The sequence below is a fragment of the Triturus cristatus genome, chromosome 6, assembly GCF_964204655.1.
Source record: "Triturus cristatus chromosome 6, aTriCri1.1, whole genome shotgun sequence".
Taxonomy (NCBI): domain Eukaryota; kingdom Metazoa; phylum Chordata; class Amphibia; order Caudata; family Salamandridae; genus Triturus; species Triturus cristatus.
This window is the reverse complement of record NC_140589.1, coordinates 150,279,926-150,299,451: the sequence shown is the minus strand read 5'-3', so window position 1 is coordinate 150,299,451 and position 19,526 is coordinate 150,279,926. Positions and strand designations below refer to the sequence as shown.

At 40.9% G+C, this 19,526-nt stretch overlaps 1 protein-coding gene across 1 annotated transcript in view; it reads right to left on the bottom strand.

The window, feature by feature from the left end:
* Positions 1-19,526, bottom strand: part of DNAH14 (dynein axonemal heavy chain 14) — an 894,889-nt gene that overhangs the window by 780,648 nt on the left and 94,715 nt on the right. Inside the window, exons 8-10 of the mRNA XM_085610384.1 lie at positions 4,440-4,502; positions 2,816-2,957; positions 845-976 (exon numbers count right to left, since the gene is read on the bottom strand). Coding sequence (XP_085466510.1) covers positions 845-976; positions 2,816-2,957; positions 4,440-4,502 — 337 coding nt within the window. The remainder of the gene's footprint in view (positions 1-844; positions 977-2,815; positions 2,958-4,439; positions 4,503-19,526) is intronic.

Here is a 19,526-nt window from a genome sequence, read left to right as displayed (position 1 = left end):
CTGACCATAAGAGCAATTAGTCACTTTCTCCATCCACTACCCATGGCACCAATGGCACCAAGAAAACACAGACCACTTTCTGCAACTACTACTCCCATGCAAAACCAAGCCAACACCTTCGGAAATGTTTTTTTAAACCACTATCCAAGCCATGGTCCTGTCCAAGATTGACAGAGGATTAGCTCGGCTTGATGGCTTTCAGACACTACTCTGGACTTGTTGAAGGAAATGCCCATACCAATGTTCACTTAATAGTACCTTGTCCCGGCAGAATGCCACTGCTGTGAGCCACCACATTTAAACAAATGACTCTTGAAAGTGCTCTCCAACTGTGGGCCCAGAATATGCGACAAGACTTGTCTGCACCCCAGGCTTGCCCCACTCCCTTATGCGGTTTCGGTGTAGATCTAGAGCCTTTTTCAGATGTCATCAACCAGATGGGAATAACACATAACAGCGAATCTACCTTCCCCCGTCCCCTCCCCCCTAAACCTACACACACACACACACACACACACATGTTCCCCTGCATGCGCACATACACAGGCTCGCACACACACAGGTGTGCCCACACACACTCACCCAACTTTCTAAGCAGCCTTTAGAGAAATGAGAAGTTTAACACGTTTTTCAGGGAGGACACCTCATCCATATGATAAAATGAAAGATTATATTATTCTCAGAAATATATGTGTTTTCCTTTTCTCCCTATATATAAACAAGTGCAAATTTTAACATTCAGATTGTGGTTCAAAGGTTTTGATGACTAGCATTCTCTTGGAAAGTGAACTGTTTTAAGTGAACTGTTGTTGCTTTCAAACAACATAAAAACAATCTGATTTACCTTTAGAAACGTGTCTTTGATGACTCCCAGTATGTTTTCCCTGCAAGCCTGGAGCTGCATCTGTGCAAACCTGCACTGCTTCATCTGCACTTCACAAAACTCATTTAAAGCATAAGTGTGGAATGCATCCATCTAATACAAATCACAAAAAAAGAGACTCAAATTAACAAAGCAGCCCCCTGAATGTGTATTTAAAGACCATTGTGCTGATCTGAAGGTCTGCTCTAACTGAAAATATTCACATACAGGAAAACATTTTATAATAAATGTAGGCGTAAATTATAAATGATGCATAAAAAAATTGAACTGCAATGACTACACATACATAGATAGTGTATGGTGGAATATGTACAGAAAAATCTCACACTGGTGTGGAAAAGTCTGAGCACCCAGAGAATTATCAAGGAAGAGGCGAAAGGCAGGCATTGCAAAGCTGATAAACACCCTTAGAGGGATACATTTCACAGCAGGTTTGGTTACTCAGAGAACAGAAAAGACAACCCTTTTCTCCTGTATCCTTTTTAGGAAAGTACTCTTGGTTCAACTTGCCGTAACAGGATACATATTTGGGGCAACAGAGTGGAGAGGGGTTTAGGGGCAGGGCAGGCTCTGGGCTGAAGAGACAGTGCTTCATGCTTCCACCATGGTGTTGGTGGTCCGGACTGTGCTCAGCCCACTGGGTCTTGGCCCTTATCCAGGTGGTTTTATTGGGTGTGTTTCTGCAATTGGTAAAACTGAGACTGTGTACTCACATATGGTAATTTCGTCTGGGAGAACACGGGGTCACCTACAATCGGGTCCAAATTGTAATGCAAACCCATGAACTAAAAAATGAATTGTCTATATATAGTCTTCGAAATATGACAACCATATCCCGTCAGTCACTAATCCAGGATTTTACACCTTATCACTTATCACAGCAAGTTTACACTCCAATCAAGAAGCACAGGCAGGACCAGACTAAGGGCCTCATGTAGGTAGCATACCAGTTACCACTTCTAAAATACCGAACGATACCGAATCGGTATTTTAGAAGTGGTAACTCGTATGTAGGTAATGAGTCGGTATTTTTTACCGATTCGTTACAATTCGGTAATTACCGAATCGGTATTTACCGAATCGGTAATGAGGCATACCTTCCCATTGAGGGGAAGGTATGCCTCATTACCGAATCGGTAAATACCGATTCGGTAACGGTGGAGAAAATGCAAGGGTGGCAGGGTGTCACATTGACACCCTGTTGCACCCCTGATTCGGCCATGTGTGCACATGTGGCACACATACATGCCCTAAGGGCATGTATGTATGCCACATTGCACACTGCTACGCGCTTCCAAATGCATACACACATACATTAATTATTTACCACCAACTAAAAGTTGGTGGTAAATACCGACTCATAAACACACACACACACTCCCCCTACATATCATTTCTGAAATCGGAATTTACCGAATCGGTAAAATTACCGAATCGGTAAAATTACCACATCGGTAACGTTACCGATTCGGTAATTTTACCGATTCGGTAGTTTTACCGATTCGGTAAATTCCGATTTCAGAAATTGACCCCCTACATACCAATAGCCAATATACCGGTCGGTAACGGTATAATTACCGAAAATCGGCCGTTACCGACCGGTATATGGCTACCTACATGAGGCCCTAAGGGTCTAATTCATATGTTGGCAGCTGGTGTAGTTACTAAGTCACAAACGTGACGGACGTTCCGTCAGTCGTATTACAAATGCCATTGGATATAATGCACCTATAATATGGTGGACGTGATATCCGTCACGTTTGTGTCGAAATAATCCATCTGCAAAATCTAAATCAGGCCCTAAAATGTCTAATCCTATCTAATTTACTATGAAACATCCCCATAGCAAAATGTGCTTACTTCTTCCGATACTTCCACCAATGGTTTTACAAAGTTAGAAAAAAAAGTATTAAAAAAAAGTTGGCGTCTCACCTTGATCATAGAAATGGCCCTGCCATCAGACTGAGTACTCTCTCTTCCAATCAACAAGGCATCCTCGCAAGCACCTTGAATGTAATGCAAACAGCCTTGGAAGAGCTCATCAGCAAAAAACAATTGCCGGAACATAATCTTTCTAAACACAAAAAGACAGGGCAGAAAAACAACTTTTGAAGCAGCTTGAGTCACTTGGAATCAAAAAAAAAAAAAAAAAGTAATTTAATTAGTAAATATGTATGCAAACTGCCAAGGTTCCCACCTGCAATTATTGGTAAAGCACTGTGGAGAGGAATAAAATGGTCACGACTTATGTCTGATGACTGTGTATGTGATGTAGAGTCCAAGGGTATGCCCAGACGTGGGACCCAAGTTCATTGTGCCACTGGAACCAAGCCTTGGGTTGCTTGTGTTCCAGGTCAGAGAAACCCTGGCTTGCCAGTCAGGCTGGACTTTTCCTAGTGGAGCAGGGTCAAGACTGGCTTGCATATGGCTGGGTCCAATCAGAGGTGGCTTGATGAGTAAAAGAACAAAATGTTGGAATGGTACCCCGAACGACTGCCAGTGGTTTGACTATTTGCAAGCTTTTCTCCCATCAACATCTGTGTGTCTAATGTTATGCCTAATGGAGGACTCTGCTACACAGCCTTCTGAATAGATAAAAAAACACAAGCACAACAAAGAAAGTCAGTCAGATATTAGTGGCTTTTAGTATGAGGTCCCAAGGTATTGGACACAACAGATAAACAGTTGTGTTCCCTAAGATAGGAAGAGGTTAAATAACAGAAAAAGAAAATTAATGATTCAAGGTTCAGTTCTGTAACTACTTCACTTAAAACTCTTACATCATGAAATGACCACATATAGATATGACCATAGGGTCTTCCAGGAGGAGAGGAAGTTGGTGCAGGCATCAGAAAAAGCCAAAACCTTTCTTCAGACAGTGTGCATTCTTAATGTAAACATATTCTGGAATGCTATTTTGTTTAAGCATCCTAAAATAGTTCTCTTTGCATGAGATTTGCATCCAGTACCTTGGAGTAAAACTCAATTTTGTTGCATTGCTGAACTTTTTTTGGGTTTAAATAAGAGTTTTACTTAATCATTATCAGGTCTCACAGGCAGTAAAATCGATATTATAGAACTAAGGTATTAAAGAATGTTTCAGTAAGAAATGTGTATTTCAACGTGTCTCCATTCGACTATGCCAGTACTTCGTCCCTTGCTAGTCCTACCTCATTGCTGCAGCTGCCCGCCTGCCAAATCCCCATTCCCATCCCCAACCATTAGGAAAAAAGGTCCTAATCCCTTCCTTACCACCTTTAATAAAATGCATATATTTCTCCTCCCTCTGCATAACAGATGACATTTTAATCTATATTTTGTTGTGAGTTTCCTATTTATTGTGTTTCTCTTCTTGTATAGCTTCATGCCTTCCTATTTCTATGTAAATCACACTGGAGCCTTTTGTACTTTATATGCATTTTACACAAATAAAAAATAAAAACATCTAAATCGGAGTCAAGGTGAATGACCAATTAACTACTGGCAGGCCATGGCATGTGCTATTAAAATGCAGAAAATATAGTTTCAGAATTCTTAAACAGATTTATAAACATACTTGCTGTTGTCTGTCTTTGACCTGTGAACATTAATTTTCCAGACAGTGAAAGCCTTCCACAATCTGAAAGAAAGGTGGCAAATATGATTAACCCTAAAATATAGAGCATGGATTAAAGTATCAATTACCTGATGAGTTCATTTACAAACACTCCTACTTCAGTGCACCACACTCATTAAATAACTATTAGAGAATTCTCTATAATTGACATCCATTCTCCTGTGAAGGCCATGTACATGGAACACAACAACAGATTAAGCAAGATCTGAAAAGACTCCACAGTTGTATGCGTTTTAAAACTCCTGTGCTTAAAGCATAGCCAGTTTCATTTAGAAAAATTGTGTTTGAAACGTATATATACATGTCTGCATTAGTTTACAACAATGTTTATACAACGTAATTCCTTTATCATGCCATGCCTTTATAATGCTAAGCCTTTACCACAAATATGACCTCACAATGAATGCATGTATATATAACGCACACACACAAACACAAATGGGCAAGGAGCACAACTGCTGGTGCAAAAGTTGATTTATTGCTAACAGTCCGCCATAACGCATTTCGGCCTGGAAAGGCATTGATCACATGACGCCACTGCATTGTCGGACAAAAGTGAAAAGTGTTTAAAGTTACAAGTGCTCAATTAGACAAACACTGTAAACAGACTGCTCAAGTGTTCGAGTCTATAGTATCATAATTTAAAACACGATTTCAAATACACAATTGTTGCAATTTCAGTAAAATACATAAATGCATATTATTATTAAAAATACATATAATTAAAATCGGTAATAACATAGACATTACATGACAAGACATGAGACTGCTGTTGTGAATACCCCTGACTCCATATTGTAAAACCATATATTTCCATATCTAAAGGGGAAACCTCTTTATTTTCAGATGCCCTCTCAGAGCTTGGCAAAAGGAAATCAGAGACACTCTCAATATGAGCCTAAAGCGCATTTACAGAGGTTAAACTGCTGCCTACAGTCAGGATGGTTCCTTTTGTCTTTTTGGTCTCGATTATATGTTGATCACTTTATTCTCTTCTGTCTTGCAAGTTATATACTTTTAAATGTCCTTTGTTAGAATGCTATGCTACCATACTACTGGACAATCTGTTAAAGTGCCATTGTGCCAAAGTGCTGAAGATAAAGTGCTATGTGTGATTAGTTCACCCCCTAATACCTTTTTAAAGTGCCAGAGTGCATTAAAAATAGCAGCGGATAGGTACCAGTTTATGTTTCTTATCCATAATTATTTGGATATTCAATTTTACCTTTCATATTCCCCCCAGACTATGGATTACTATTCAATCAGCGGTTGTATATATACTAATGAAGGTTCTTCTCTGTGTTTATCAATTCTACAGAGAGTTTTATTAATGATTGCCTGATTAGGTCCATTTTGCCTTGTTTATGTGCACATAGAGACTGCTGATTAAAACATAAGAGTGTGATTCAAACATGATGCTGGCCATCGTGGTGGAGTAATTGCTGAGTGGTGGCCAAGCTAGAGGCAGGTGAACAAATCCTCACTAGAGTTAAGGCGTTTTAATGCCTAATTCTAAAATGTATCTGGTCCCCAATTTTCTTAGTACTGCTTCCCTGTTGCCTCCTCTTCTAAGGCTAGAAACAGAGTCCAGTAGATAGTATCTGAACGGTTCCAGATTGGTATTATGCCTTCCCTTGAAGTGGCAGGCAACAGGGTAAGTCGGGTCTGAGATGGTAATCGCCCAAATGTGTTGGAGTATCCGCTTGTGTGCCTGTAACTTGGTACACATAACGCAGTCCACAAGGACACTCCAATACATACACCACGTGGTCTGTTTTACATGTCAAAAATCTGTTAATCTTGCAGCCTTTCTCACTACTGGGGGTTGAGTATGTCGTCTTATTAACCCCAAATTTGCAGGCTCAACAAGATGTACATTTGAAAAAGCGTTTTCTGGATGAAAGCCAAGTAGCTCCTTCTGTTACCTCAGGGCTACATTTTAGAAGAACATTGCTCATAAATGAAGTTTTTCTATAGGTAATGGAAGGCTTTCAAGGGAGAAGGTGGCCAATGGTAGGGTCATCTAACACCAATGGCCAATTTTGACTGACAATATTTCTCAGTTGTTTATCTTGTTTATTAAATGTGAGTATCAGTCTGGTTTGATCTTTTTTTTCACCATTCTCCTTAATGGTTTTGGAGGTTGATTCACAGCTATTTTCAGTGATTAAAAGCTCAGATCTCTTCAGCAACCTTGTTTTGGTAATGGCCAACGTTATAGTTGTTTCCAAATAGCTTTGTGCTGTGTATCTGAGCTTACTCCTCTGTTGGGCCATCTCCAGGTTTATATTGTTGCTACAAATCCTCTTTAACCTAAGCATTTCCCCATAGGGTATGCTCTCTATTGTATGCCTGGGGTGAAAGCTGGTAGCATGCAGCACGGTATTAATGGCTGTTTCCTTACGGTGTAATTTGGTTTCAATTCTATTATTCACAATATAGACCTGTACATCCCAAAACTTAACTGTTTTCTCGCTCACTGTGGCCGTGAAATTTAGATTAATTTCATTATCATTGATTATTGATGCAAACTTCAAAACACTTTCCTTTGTGCCCTTCCAAACCACAAATAGGTCATCAATAAACCTTAACCAAATCATTACATGCTCATCTAGGATTGCCCCATATTTTGTTCTGAGGCCTAGCTCCTCCCACCAGCCCATGTGTAACACACACACACACACACACACACACACACACACACACACACACACACACACACACACACACACATATATATAGTTATAGTTAGGACCTATTTTCCATAGGAAAAGCGTTTTTTCTTTTCCCAATAACTTTGGCGCCATTTCACGAATCTTCACGAAATTTGTCGTCAAGTGGGGGCCGAGAAAAAAGGGGGCCCCAAAACGCGTTTTCGCCATGTTAATTTCCATTGAAACTTTAGACAAAGCTACAACCCGAACTGCTGAACAGAATTACACCAAATTTGGCAAAAAGGTAGGTCTTGGTTCAGAAAGCGACCTTTTTTTAAATGGTGCAAATCCATTCAGTAGTTTCTGAGGAATTAGAAAAAGAAAAGCTTTCGATATCTATGGCTGCGGTGGGTTTGTGAACCCTCCCGGGCACGAGCTGCACTCAGATTGCGTCCCAACACTCCAAATAAGGAACTGTTGGCAGCCATCAGAACCGAGTCACACGAAAACAGTAATACAAAGTGTAAAATGAAGAAAAGGGGCCAGGGTAGAAACACCCTGACCCCTAGGCCTGCTCAGGGGGTCCCACAAGGGCACCGAGGAACAAAAACATGTTTTTTCTTTAAACGGCAGAAGTCGCGTTGGGGCCACGACTCCTGCCGAGAAAATTAAAAAAAAGAAGCGCGGACTCTTGTTTTCAAAACGTCCCCGAGTGAGCAAGGTCCCGAGGGCACTCACAAATTGTGCGGGGGCCCCCGCAGCCCCGGGGACAGCTACCTTCCCGGGGCTTTCTTCATTGTATGCGGGGGGTACTACGGACTACCGCAGCCACGGGGACCGCCACCTCCCCGAGGCTGAAAAAGAAAATGCATGGGGGTGGGAAATTCCCCAACACTGCCCCGGGGACCACCACCTCCCGGGGCATTTAATATTTAAATACGGGGGTCCGCTGCGGACCCCTGGGCCCGAGGACCACCACCTTCCTGAGGCTTTGAAATGGAGGGAGGGAGCCGCACGGTCCCCCTCCAGGAGCTCTCAATGGCCCTGGGGACCGCCACCCCCCAGGGCCGGCTCCTGCAGTGTCCTGGGGTGCCCACCCCCGGGACACTGCTGTTTGCATAGCTTCATGGAAGCGAGAGCAGGGAAACCTGCTCTCGCTGCAACAAAGCAAAGCAGGATTGCTTTTCCACAAGGGGAGCTGCATGTCAGCAGCTCACCCTTGTGGAAAAGCAATGCCGGATCCCGCAGGAAGCGGGGATCCGCAGGGACCGTGGGGGCATTGAGGCTCCCCCCACGGTCCCAAATTGTGAGGCAGTGCCCCGGGGGAAGGGGCCTTCAGCGCCAAAAGTGGTCCCTCTCCCTTTAAAAAAGAAAAAAAGGTTTGGGCATGCCTCGGGGGATGGGGTCCCGGGGACGAATATAAATTAATAGTAGTAGATGTAGACGGGTTTTTTATCGCCAAAGTTTGGAGTCCTGACCCTAGCGCAGCCCTCAGCATGGCCCCTGGTGTGAACGCGATGGGTGCGCGACACACAGCGCGGCCCTTAGTGTGAACGCGATGGGTGCGCGGCTCTCAGCACGGCCCTCTGGTGTGAACGCGAGGGATCCCCGGCTCCCAGCGCGGCCCATGGTGTGAACACTAGGGGTGCGCGGCTCCCAGCACGGCCCCCTGGTGTGAACGTGAGAGGTGCGCAGCTCCTGTAGTTGCGCTGGGTCGTGACTTCAAGCAAAAATAATTAAGATTTTTTTAAATAAAAACCTAGGTTATAAGTTGGGTTATTGAGTGGCTCTAAAAAGAGTCCTAGTTTTCATTGGGAGATTGTTGTAGCTACATGTAAGTGCAGATGCAGAGCTTCAGGTTGTTGAGAAACACTCCGTTGCCTTGATCAGTGAAGTGTACTCCATTACTTCTGTAGATGCCATCCATATTGAAATGAAGATTGTTGTTATAGATGGAGCCCATCCTATGGTCTCTGAGGTAAGCAGAAACAGCTTTATTGACATTTTTTCTAGCTTTCTCAATCTGAGGACAACATTGATTGGACCACTTCCATTTCAGTCTTTGACATATGTTAGAGTATACAAAGACAGTTTTAGGGAAAAGCAACATCAATTCAGCAAAGGTGTCTTTCATTAGCAATTCCAGACCTGCCTAGGTCATTGCCACCTCAGTGCACAATCATGAGGTCAGGGGCTTGGAGATGCAAAAAGGTTTTAACCAAAGGCATCAATTGGTGCCACTTTAATCCTCTCTGTCCAATCCATTTAATGTCTATATTTTTCAAAGCTAGGTCTTTGTCAATACCCTGTACTCAGCATACCTTTTGAGCCATAATACATAGCTGTGCCCAACAATCCACACAGAAAGCATCTTGAAGGGATGTCTGTAGGTAATCAAAAGATGTCTGTAGCTGAGTTAGTCAGTTGGTAGAATGAGAGGTATCTAAAATGGCGGAGAAGATGCTGTTTTTAAGAAAGAAGAGAATTGATTGGCTTTTTAAGAACATTGTACATTCAAAAATAGGGTGTATTTTACTTTGTTTAAAAAGCAAGTTTCTTATTGGTTAGTAAAAAATGTTTGAAAGGTACAGTAGAAAGGATAAGGTCATGTTTTGCAAAGCCAACCACACCTGCTGTTTTCATTTGCAACATTGTGTGGTGAACTTGTGACTGTCAGTTAAGTTGAATGTTGCATGACCTGTTGCTATGGAAACTGGCATTAAGCAGAAGGGGTGAAGAAGTCAGTTGATAAGGGTTATTATCTGTAACCAATAGAAATGTGTTTTACAATTTGAAAAAGTCTGGGAAGCAATGTCATTTGTTGCTTATGTGTATTTGTATGGAAAAAGAGAGGGAAACCATGCCATTACTGGTTTAACCTTGCTGAGTCTGGTGCATTATATTGACTGTGTGTAAAAGAAAATCCTGTCTTAGTATGTGAGATTTTTCATTCAACACATTTATTTGCAAGGTGAGATATACATTTTTGAGGTTTATTTAAAAAGGATTTGACATTATTCTAAAACAATGTTGTTTGAAATATTTTATTAAATGTTGAGATGTATATTGGAAATAGTTTCATTGTACTCGAATATTGTTTAAAAAACTGAGTCTGTACAGTAATATGTGTATTTGTTAAGATGATGTTATTAATTAAGCTTGTTTTTTAAGTCTGTTCAAAGGTATACTTGAATGATGCCGCATATTTTTAGATAGTTGGTTGAAGATGCAGTACAAATCTGTAGTTTGAAAGATGTTCATATAAGGTGTAGTTTATTATACATAATTTTTTCTTCTCTCTACAAAGTTATAGTTGAATGATACTGCATGATTATAGATACTTTGGTAAAGATGCAGCACAACTGTGCTATATGAAAGATAATCATATAAGGTGTTAATAATTAGGTTTCTGTTATTAGTTTGTACAGAAGGTAAAGTTAAATGATGCCATATATTTTAAGATAGAATGGTGAAAGAAGGTGCTGCTAGTTAGGCTTCCTTTTGTAGTCTGAGCAAAGGTATAGTTGAATGATGCCACATAATTGACAAAGATGAGGATGTACAATAAAAGAGTGGTTTTAAAAATGCTCATGAAAGGTATTGTTAAATACCCTTCTTTCATAAGTCTGTTGAGAGGTATAGTTTAATGATGTTGCATATTTGTAGATTGAATGATCAAGATGTAAATCAAAAGTAAACCATCACATATTGCTCTTTCTGGCATGTTGTACTTATCTACTTCACTAGATAGTATGTTGTGACTCATCTATGTGTTCAGATTCTATTTATACTGTTATATGTATGCTTAGTGAACTATTGAGAGGTGCCTGACCGATTACAGGAGTGCAAAGGTAGTGAATATGTGATTTTAAAACTATATGAGTAATGATTGACTGATTCCATATTGTGCAATCACCCAGTTAGTATCCAACCACTACCCATGCACTCATGCAATGACCCATGCACTAACTCATGCACTGCTACAATCCCCTGAGCAATACCTATGCAGTCCACTAATCTCTATGTCACTACCTATGCACTCCTCCAATCACCCAGCCAGCCCCATGTTCTTATCCAATCATTCCGCCATAACCCAAGCACTTATAAATTCACCGTGCACTCTCCTTGCAGCACTCTAATGATCCAGTCACTACTCATGTACTCATGCAATGATCCAGGCACTAACACATGCACTGCTACAATCCTCTGAGCACTGCCCATGCAGTCCTCCAATCACCCAGCCAGCACCATGTACTTATCCAATCACTCTGCCAAAAGCCAAGCACTTATAAATTCACCATATACTCTCCTAGCAGTACTCTAATCATCCAGTTACTACCCATGTACTCATGCAATGACCGAGGCACTAACACATGCAGTGCTATAATCCACTGTGCACTGTCCATGCAATCCTCTACCCACCTAAAGACTACTCATTCACTCCTCCAATTACCCAGGAAGTACCCATGTAGTGCAGGAAATCCCATGTGATTTCAAAAGAAAGTATTCCATTGGTTTTTATGTAGAACGTGTTTCTAAATATTAGAATAGTATATTTCTATATAGTTATATTAATAATATTAAATTTACTTAACATTTTTTTCAGATATTCTTCATCATCATTAAGAAAGACTTACCATGACGAAAAAAACACAAAAGAGAAAAGAAACAATACTATTTCAAGAAAAAACAACAGCAACAATTAGATCAGCTACAACATGTGGGAAAAAAGAAAAAGTCTTGCGGTAAGATAAGAAAAGAATACCTCAAGAACAAAGAAGAATGAAATGAAAAAAGGACAAATTATTAGCAAATCACGCACTGAAAAAATAATCTATGGTACAAGAAGGAAGAATCAATTTGATGAAATAAGGGAACAAATGTTTCACAATAGAGTAGTACAAAATGTATTAAAAGATGGAAAGAAATATAAAAAAAGATCAGAATTTTATAAAAAGAAAAAACAGATTGAAACTACTGTTGAAAAGGCTTTTGAATTAAAAAGGAAATTGTTCATTTTAGTTTTAACCAGAATGTGTTCATTAGATAAACCAATGCATTTTATGAAGGACAAAAGTCAAAACAAGAGACTAATTAACAGAACTAACTTTTGTGGGGTTTTTTGGGTGAATGGAAGCACACTTCAAGTTCAGAGCCTTTTTTTAATGAAGAGTGCTTTTTTCAAACCAATACATTAGTTCATGCAGTTGATACCAGTGGTCGTGCTTATGAAGTGAAGAACGGTTGTGCAATTGAAAAAGAAAAGATGGTTCCCAGAAATGTAGAAGAAGTGATAACTGATGAAGTTCTAGGGAGACGTACTAAAGCCCCAGTGTTTACTGGTAGTAGTATTTGTAGTATACGACAGGAGTCTATTGATATTTTACGCAATTTCTTACGAGGGTATACTGAAAAAAGTACTAAACAAAAGATTACGATGCTGCAAGGACTAGATCCTTGTAAAGTGAGGAAAAATACTGGTTTGCAAGGTCATTCGCTGGCCTGTCTTTCTAGAAAAGTGTGTAAAAGTGTTTTTTATCTTGTGAGAATGTTAGAAGTACATCACTCTCAAATGTGGAAGTTAGTAGGAAGATTGTACTATACAAAAAGTCCAGCAATAATTTTAAGTGACTTAAACAGTGCTCTTTTGCATGGGTCAGTATCAGATGTAAAACAAGTTTGTGATGAAATAGAGTTTCGTTACTTTGGTCCTGAACAAGAGTGTAGAGAAAGTGAGTGTTTGATAGCAGTAGGTGTTGAAGAAGACTTGGAAGATAGTAGTACTGAGTAGTTTGAATAAGAAATTACGAAGTTTAAGGTAATGTTGTGAAAGACCAAACTATGCTTGTATCTGTTGTCGCCGAACTCACTATAGAAATCAAACTAGGAAGGTTGATCTGCATTTAAAAAGTGAAAAAGAAAACAATGATAAGTGGAAGGAATTTGCAACTTATTTGTTGGTAGAAGATTGCTTTGATTTGGGTAGAGATCAACGTATTTGTAAATATTGTTATTCAAAATTAGAGGACAACAAAATGCCAGCTAGAGCTGTACATAATAACCTAGAGTTGGGAGCTATTCCTCCAGAACTGGTAGATTTAAATACTTATGAGTCCATCCTGATTCAATCTGTGCACCCGTTTCAAGCTATTGTTCATATGGAGCCTAAAACAGGTAAGCTGCCTCCCACAGATTTACAAAGAGGATTAAAAGGAAGAGTTTGTCTATTTACCTTTACATTTAAAGAGAAATATTGAAACTATTGGTGTAGAGAAAGAGGAAACTGAACCTGTAGTTATTCTAGTTAATGGTGTTCCTACGAAGACTCGGAAAATATGGCAAGAATTAGTAGATGTCAGCAAAGTGCAAAAGGCGACGTTATATCTCATAAAAAACAATGTTTACTACAAAAATGTGTATGTGGAAGAAGAAGAAATAGTTTTAGGAGATGATAGTGACATTTCAAGTGGCCAAAAAGCAGACATCTCCAAATCTGAAGAGATTTATGAATATTATAGTGTACATCCTTTACATTCCAAAGAAGTGATTGGAAATACTATTGAATTATTCCAAATGAAGAAAGCAAAGGGGACTCCCATTAGTGTTTGGTAAAACATTTTGGAAGCTTGTTGTTTTCCACAGCTCTTCCCCGCTGGAAAAGGTGGACGATATGACGAACGACCAATATAGATTCCAGCTTCAGAATATCGAACAACAAGATTGTACTCAACAATGTATTCCATTTATATTTCATCTTTTGTTTGAAAGTGACTTGTCTGGATTTTCATATGCGGTCAACCACATATTATAAACAGGAGTTCATCTTCAACATGTTTCGGTAAAAGAATTCATGGACAAAGTACAACAGAGAGACGATCATTTAGAATCTCAATTGATTAATTTGATGGCTTATTAACGTGGTACTAATGAGTATTGGTATCGTTGTCTTGGAGAACTTAAATGTGTGTTAAGGAACTTAGGAACCCCTACGAGGTTTGTTACTGTGGAAATATGGATTTTTCTGGTCAGTTATGTCCCCTATCTTGGACCCCAACGGTCCCATGTGCATGTCACAAGTACATGTATGTTTCCCTCCAGTTCCAGTTATGAAGACGCAAACACATGTGCGTCCACCGTCAACATGTCCTTTGACAGATCCGCCATGAATAGGCCGGATATTCCATTCCTAAATATGAAAGGCCACCGGCTTTATATGGTTCACTTATGCCACTTTACAGTCCAGGCAAGTAGGCCCTGATTCTGTCATCAAAACTCCTCTTGCCTTCTGCCTCTGAAAGCTCCAGTCCGAGCCTGCATCTGTGACCATGAACTTTGTCTCATTCTCTGCGGGGCTCACGAAGCCTGACATCAGCCTACTCTCTGCCAAGAACTGTATTTCACCTTCGAATTATCTGCTTCCCCCTCAGCCGATGCATTCCTGCCTAGTAGTTTAAGTAAACATTCTTCCAGTTACCAAGCAAAAAGGCCCAACTTCTCTGTCCTCATGCAAGTAATTCATAGCCCTGTTACCATGGAATATTCCTACCCCCTCGCATTCAGTGTAGACACTTAGACGCTTGTACACGCACGCACAGTCAGTATAGAATAGATTCTGTCCGAGAGTCCTTCTTTTGTGGATAACATAGTTCTTTAAACATAGGATGTTAGATATGATTTGGGATTAGGTTGACTTGACCCCCCAGACTTCTCGTCTCCACATATAGAGCTAAATGTCAAGTCCCCGTCACCCCCTAGTTACACGTCAATTACACGTCATACTGCTGCGCGCGCATCTATGCCAAGTATTATCTTATAGATCCACCTATGTATTACATCATAACCAATCATGTTTCTTTTTACTCATTATTACACCCATTTTCGGTTACGCAGACCAAACGTCAATGTCCTTATCAATTGTTACGCCTACTGTATTCACTTCATTATAATGTATGTACTATAAAAGTTACTTCTTGTCAATAAAGTATGTACTTCACTTCCTGAACCCCCGTGGTGATGGAACTTGAAGCATCCGATTATAATCGATTATTGGAATAAAGCCCATTCCGAAACTCTAATATCACGGATTCTGCCTCTCATTTTACTGAGCTATTTTATAATGTTTCTGTATCAAATTCAGTCCCGGTAAAGGAATTTTTATTTACGACATGATGGCGCCCAAACAGGGACACTTTCTCATCTCACGCGCCGGCGGTGAGTTGCAGGCCCGGTCTCCTGCCACAGCTGGACGGACAATAACGCGTACCAGCAGGATTTCCTGTATCTCCCTCCGGTCAAGCGGGGGCGACTGAGACTGCGATCAACACCCAGACGAGGCGGTGAGAAGTGCGAAGTATCCCGACCAGAGCCTAGCTGAGAGAGCAAGATCCGAGGTATACAGAGACCCACCAGTCCGAAGTCAAGCCCAGTGTCCGACGAGTCGAGTCGAGTCGAGTCCAGTCCGGTTCAAGTTCAAGTTACTGAGGCCTTCCGTTTCCGAAGCTACCCGGTGAGTACCATTGCTGGGGAGGCATTTCTGACGTGCACATAGGTTGTGCCGGTCAAGACGGGTTTGGGTACACAAATCCGGTCTGCACTGTTTTAGCAGTGTATCTGTACTGTTTAGCAGTATATCAAGTGTTCCGAAGTATCTAGTAAGTGTCAAGAATTAAGCATGGTGATTTAGTTATGCAGACGATCATCATTGTTGTTTCAGTTAAAGGTTTAATGTTTAATGTTTAAAGTGTTTAAGTATGTTCTGTATATCGTGGTATGAATGACTGTTCATTATCGTGTTTATTGTATTAAGTCTGTTCAAATTCAAGTATCAGGTCAAAATCAAGTATAAGGTCAGTTCTCAATATGCCGCTCTTTTCGAAATTAAGACAGATCACTACCAGAAAAGGGGTTCTCGAAGAAGCCGTCCCTATTCCTCCTAGGGACACTCCAGGGCACTTTATGTATCACAAACATGGCTTAGACGCTATATTATTTCTTGATTTATGGGTAGACTACACCAAGGGATTACCAGAAAGTCAGAGGTGGCCCACAGCGGGGACCTGGGATGCAGAGTGCATCATGAAAGTCGAGGAGGAGTTATGGAAAAGGAAAGTCAGACAGTCACAGAAAGACGCCGTTGAGTTATGGCGTAAAGAATCTCATAGACGTACAGAAAAAGCACGTAGACAGGAAGAGAAGAGTAAAGAAAGTTCAAGCAAAGTTCGAGAGAATCTATTAATTGAGGAAGGTATCCGAGTGAAATCAGAGCAAGTAGACAGACAAAGAAATGCCCTTATGAATGGTATGTATCCCCTTCTGGCCGAAGGATTACCTAAGGCTACTCCAGAGATACCGAAAGACTTGCCACCCCCATTATTCCCAATCAAGGTACATCCTAAGGGGCATCCTAGAACCGCAGAGGATGTTTTTCTTTCCTCATATTTAGATGACGCAGCTCCCGAGTATGCTAATTTCGCCCCACGTAGACCGCATACCAGGGAGGTCCAACGCCAAGATCCAGCACCCGTATCCCTACAGCAACAAATCGAGTCACAAGTTCCGGCAAGCACATCTGTTTCTGCATCTGTTCCTACAGGTACTTCTATAGCTGAGTCCACGCCTATAGTTGCTGTGTCACGTTCGACGAATCCTTTCACACCCGACGCCCCAGACGGGGCCACGGGAGGTGCTACCAATATTTTTTCTACGCCACCTAGAATAAATAAACTTATTTTTCAAGAGTCAGCGCATTCACGTACACCCAAATTCGTAAGTGATCGTACGCTTAAGGAACTTCTTATAGATTGTAGATATGACCCGGTGCTCGGTAAAGAGGACGAAATGATCCTGGCATCATTACGTATCAGACGAGCCGCAGGGTATTTAGCGAAGCTACCAGGAATGACTGCGCATCTAGATAAAATATATCATTTTGTTCAAACAGGGCGAGATCCAGAATGTATTAACAGAGCTATGGAATACCAGAAAGTAGAGATACAGGGGGAACTGTTACGTTTCCTCATAAACTGTGTGATCAGAAATCAAGACCGACCGGGGGTAGATCCGGAAGCAATGAAAATTCTTACAAAATGGAGCCAGAATATATCAGAAGGGAGACATGATAAGCAAAATTGTATAATAGCCATGTGCCGAAAGATCCGTAAAGAAATAGAACGCCTACACGAAGAGAGATTAGAGACAGACGAGTTCGAGCAAAGCGAGGAAGAAGGGTCAGGACTGCCCGCAGGACAGTCGGACACCATAGCCTATGTAGGTAGAGGAAGATCTTGTAATAGGAATCAGACTAGATGGCATACTGACCAAATACGTCCAATATGTCCAGATAATGACAGGAATTTCCAAATACCTATAATTAACATAAGGTCTAACGAGCATTCGTTCCAAACCGCCGACAAACTACTCCGAGAACGAAGGGGTTATCATTTTCTCGATTCTATGGATGAACAAGATTTAGCAAGGGCAGCTGTTCATTGGGTGGACAGTCCCGGAAAATATAGTGATGAGACAGTAGTACGCACATTTTTGAATCTCACCCCAGATGAGCAGAGGTTAGCTGGGATTTATATGATTCAACAACTCATTATACTATATCAGAGTCAGCATTCGGACCCTGGTCCCTTACCTGACATATTGACTGAATTGCTTATGAATAAATGGAGAGGTCCAGGTACTAAATTAATTAAAGAAATTCTAGTATCAAGAAAGCAGTATATTCTTTTTGTATGCTCAGAGCATGTCTCATTGCCTGTCAAGGAAAGAACTACGTATCACCTGGATAGACAGAATCCCTTACGAGAAGTACACCCAATAAAAGGCGAGGACAATCAGTTTAAACGCGTATTTGTATATACGCCCATATCGAAAATAGAATTGTTAGAAATGAAGAAAGTGGTACCCAGTCATGACAAAGACCCAGCGGGTTTTCACCGAGAAATTAAAGACATGTTACTCATGGGAGAGTATACCTACCCCGACATCATGACAATATTAAAGGTGTTGATGCCTGCTGGCATTTATGAGAAACTCAAGGAAAAAGAGTGGGAGGTAGGTGACCAAAAGATAGAATGGTCAGCATTAGAAGCAGAAGAAAGGGCCCAAGGTCCAGGTTCGGGGCTTGGGGACAAAATTAAAGCACTACCAGGTCTACTAGTACAGGTACTGCCACGTTTATTAACTACGAAAAAGGAAGATTGGGGTACAATTTCAGCCTGTAAACAGAAGCAAGATGAAGACACTAGCGATTACTATGCCCGATTCGAGAAATGTTTTGGTATAAATAGTGGCATAAAAGCAAGTAGCGAATCATACCCGCATCTGTTTGTAACAAAATTAGTGGAAAATGCCCTGCCCCCAGTAAAGAATAGAGTATTAAAATTCGAGAGTACCTGGCAAGGTAACACTCCAACACAAATGTTACAAATGTTACAGTACCACCACAATAGAATTAGAGAGGAACAAGAACATGAACACAGACGCATGAAAGACACGAAAATGAAAATGCTAGTTTCCCAGACAGTTCCAGCTGAAGGACATAAAAAGGGTATGACACATTCCGATTCAGCAGGACCTGTAAAAGGGACATGCAATTATTGTAAAAAGCCAGGTCATTACGTACACGATTGTCCAGTGCTAAAACATAATATCGCCATAGGTAAAACACAAGAAAGATCACGGCCACTAAGACAAGATCAGAATGAACAAGGAGCTCCGCAGCATGCCCAGGCCATGCCAGCCGCACAACAGCCAATACAGTTTGTGCCAGCTGCACCACCGTTGCCTGTTGCTGCCACACAGACAACAACACGACAAATGTATCAGACCGCACAGTATGAATATCCCGAGTATCAGCGTTACGCATGAACTAGCCTAGAGAGGGAAGTTGACTTACCCCTTATCGAGATTCCTGTAGATCAAGAAGGACCTTATGTACATAGTAAATTATTAGGTCAAGATAGAAAATTTTTACTCGATACAGGGGCAAGTCGAACAACTATAAAACGTAGTGAAGTTCCAGGGGCACCCCTCTCAGGCTCACAGAATATTTCCCTTGGTTTTTCAGGAAAACCTATTGTTAATGAAGTGTCACAGCCTCTTCCACTTACGATAGGACCTCTGACCCGAACTACAGATCTATTGCTTACTAAATCATGTCCAGAAAACTTGTTAGGAATAAAAACGTTGAAAGCCCTAGGAGCCATAATATGTTGTTCTCCGGAAGGAGTAAGGTTGTTTTTACGTGATTTTAAAGGTCACTATGTATCTAGAGACATGGATCCCCGACTGCAGACTTTACCTACACATCTATGGGCACAAGGCCCTACTGATGTTGGTTGCATGAATATTACACCATATCGAG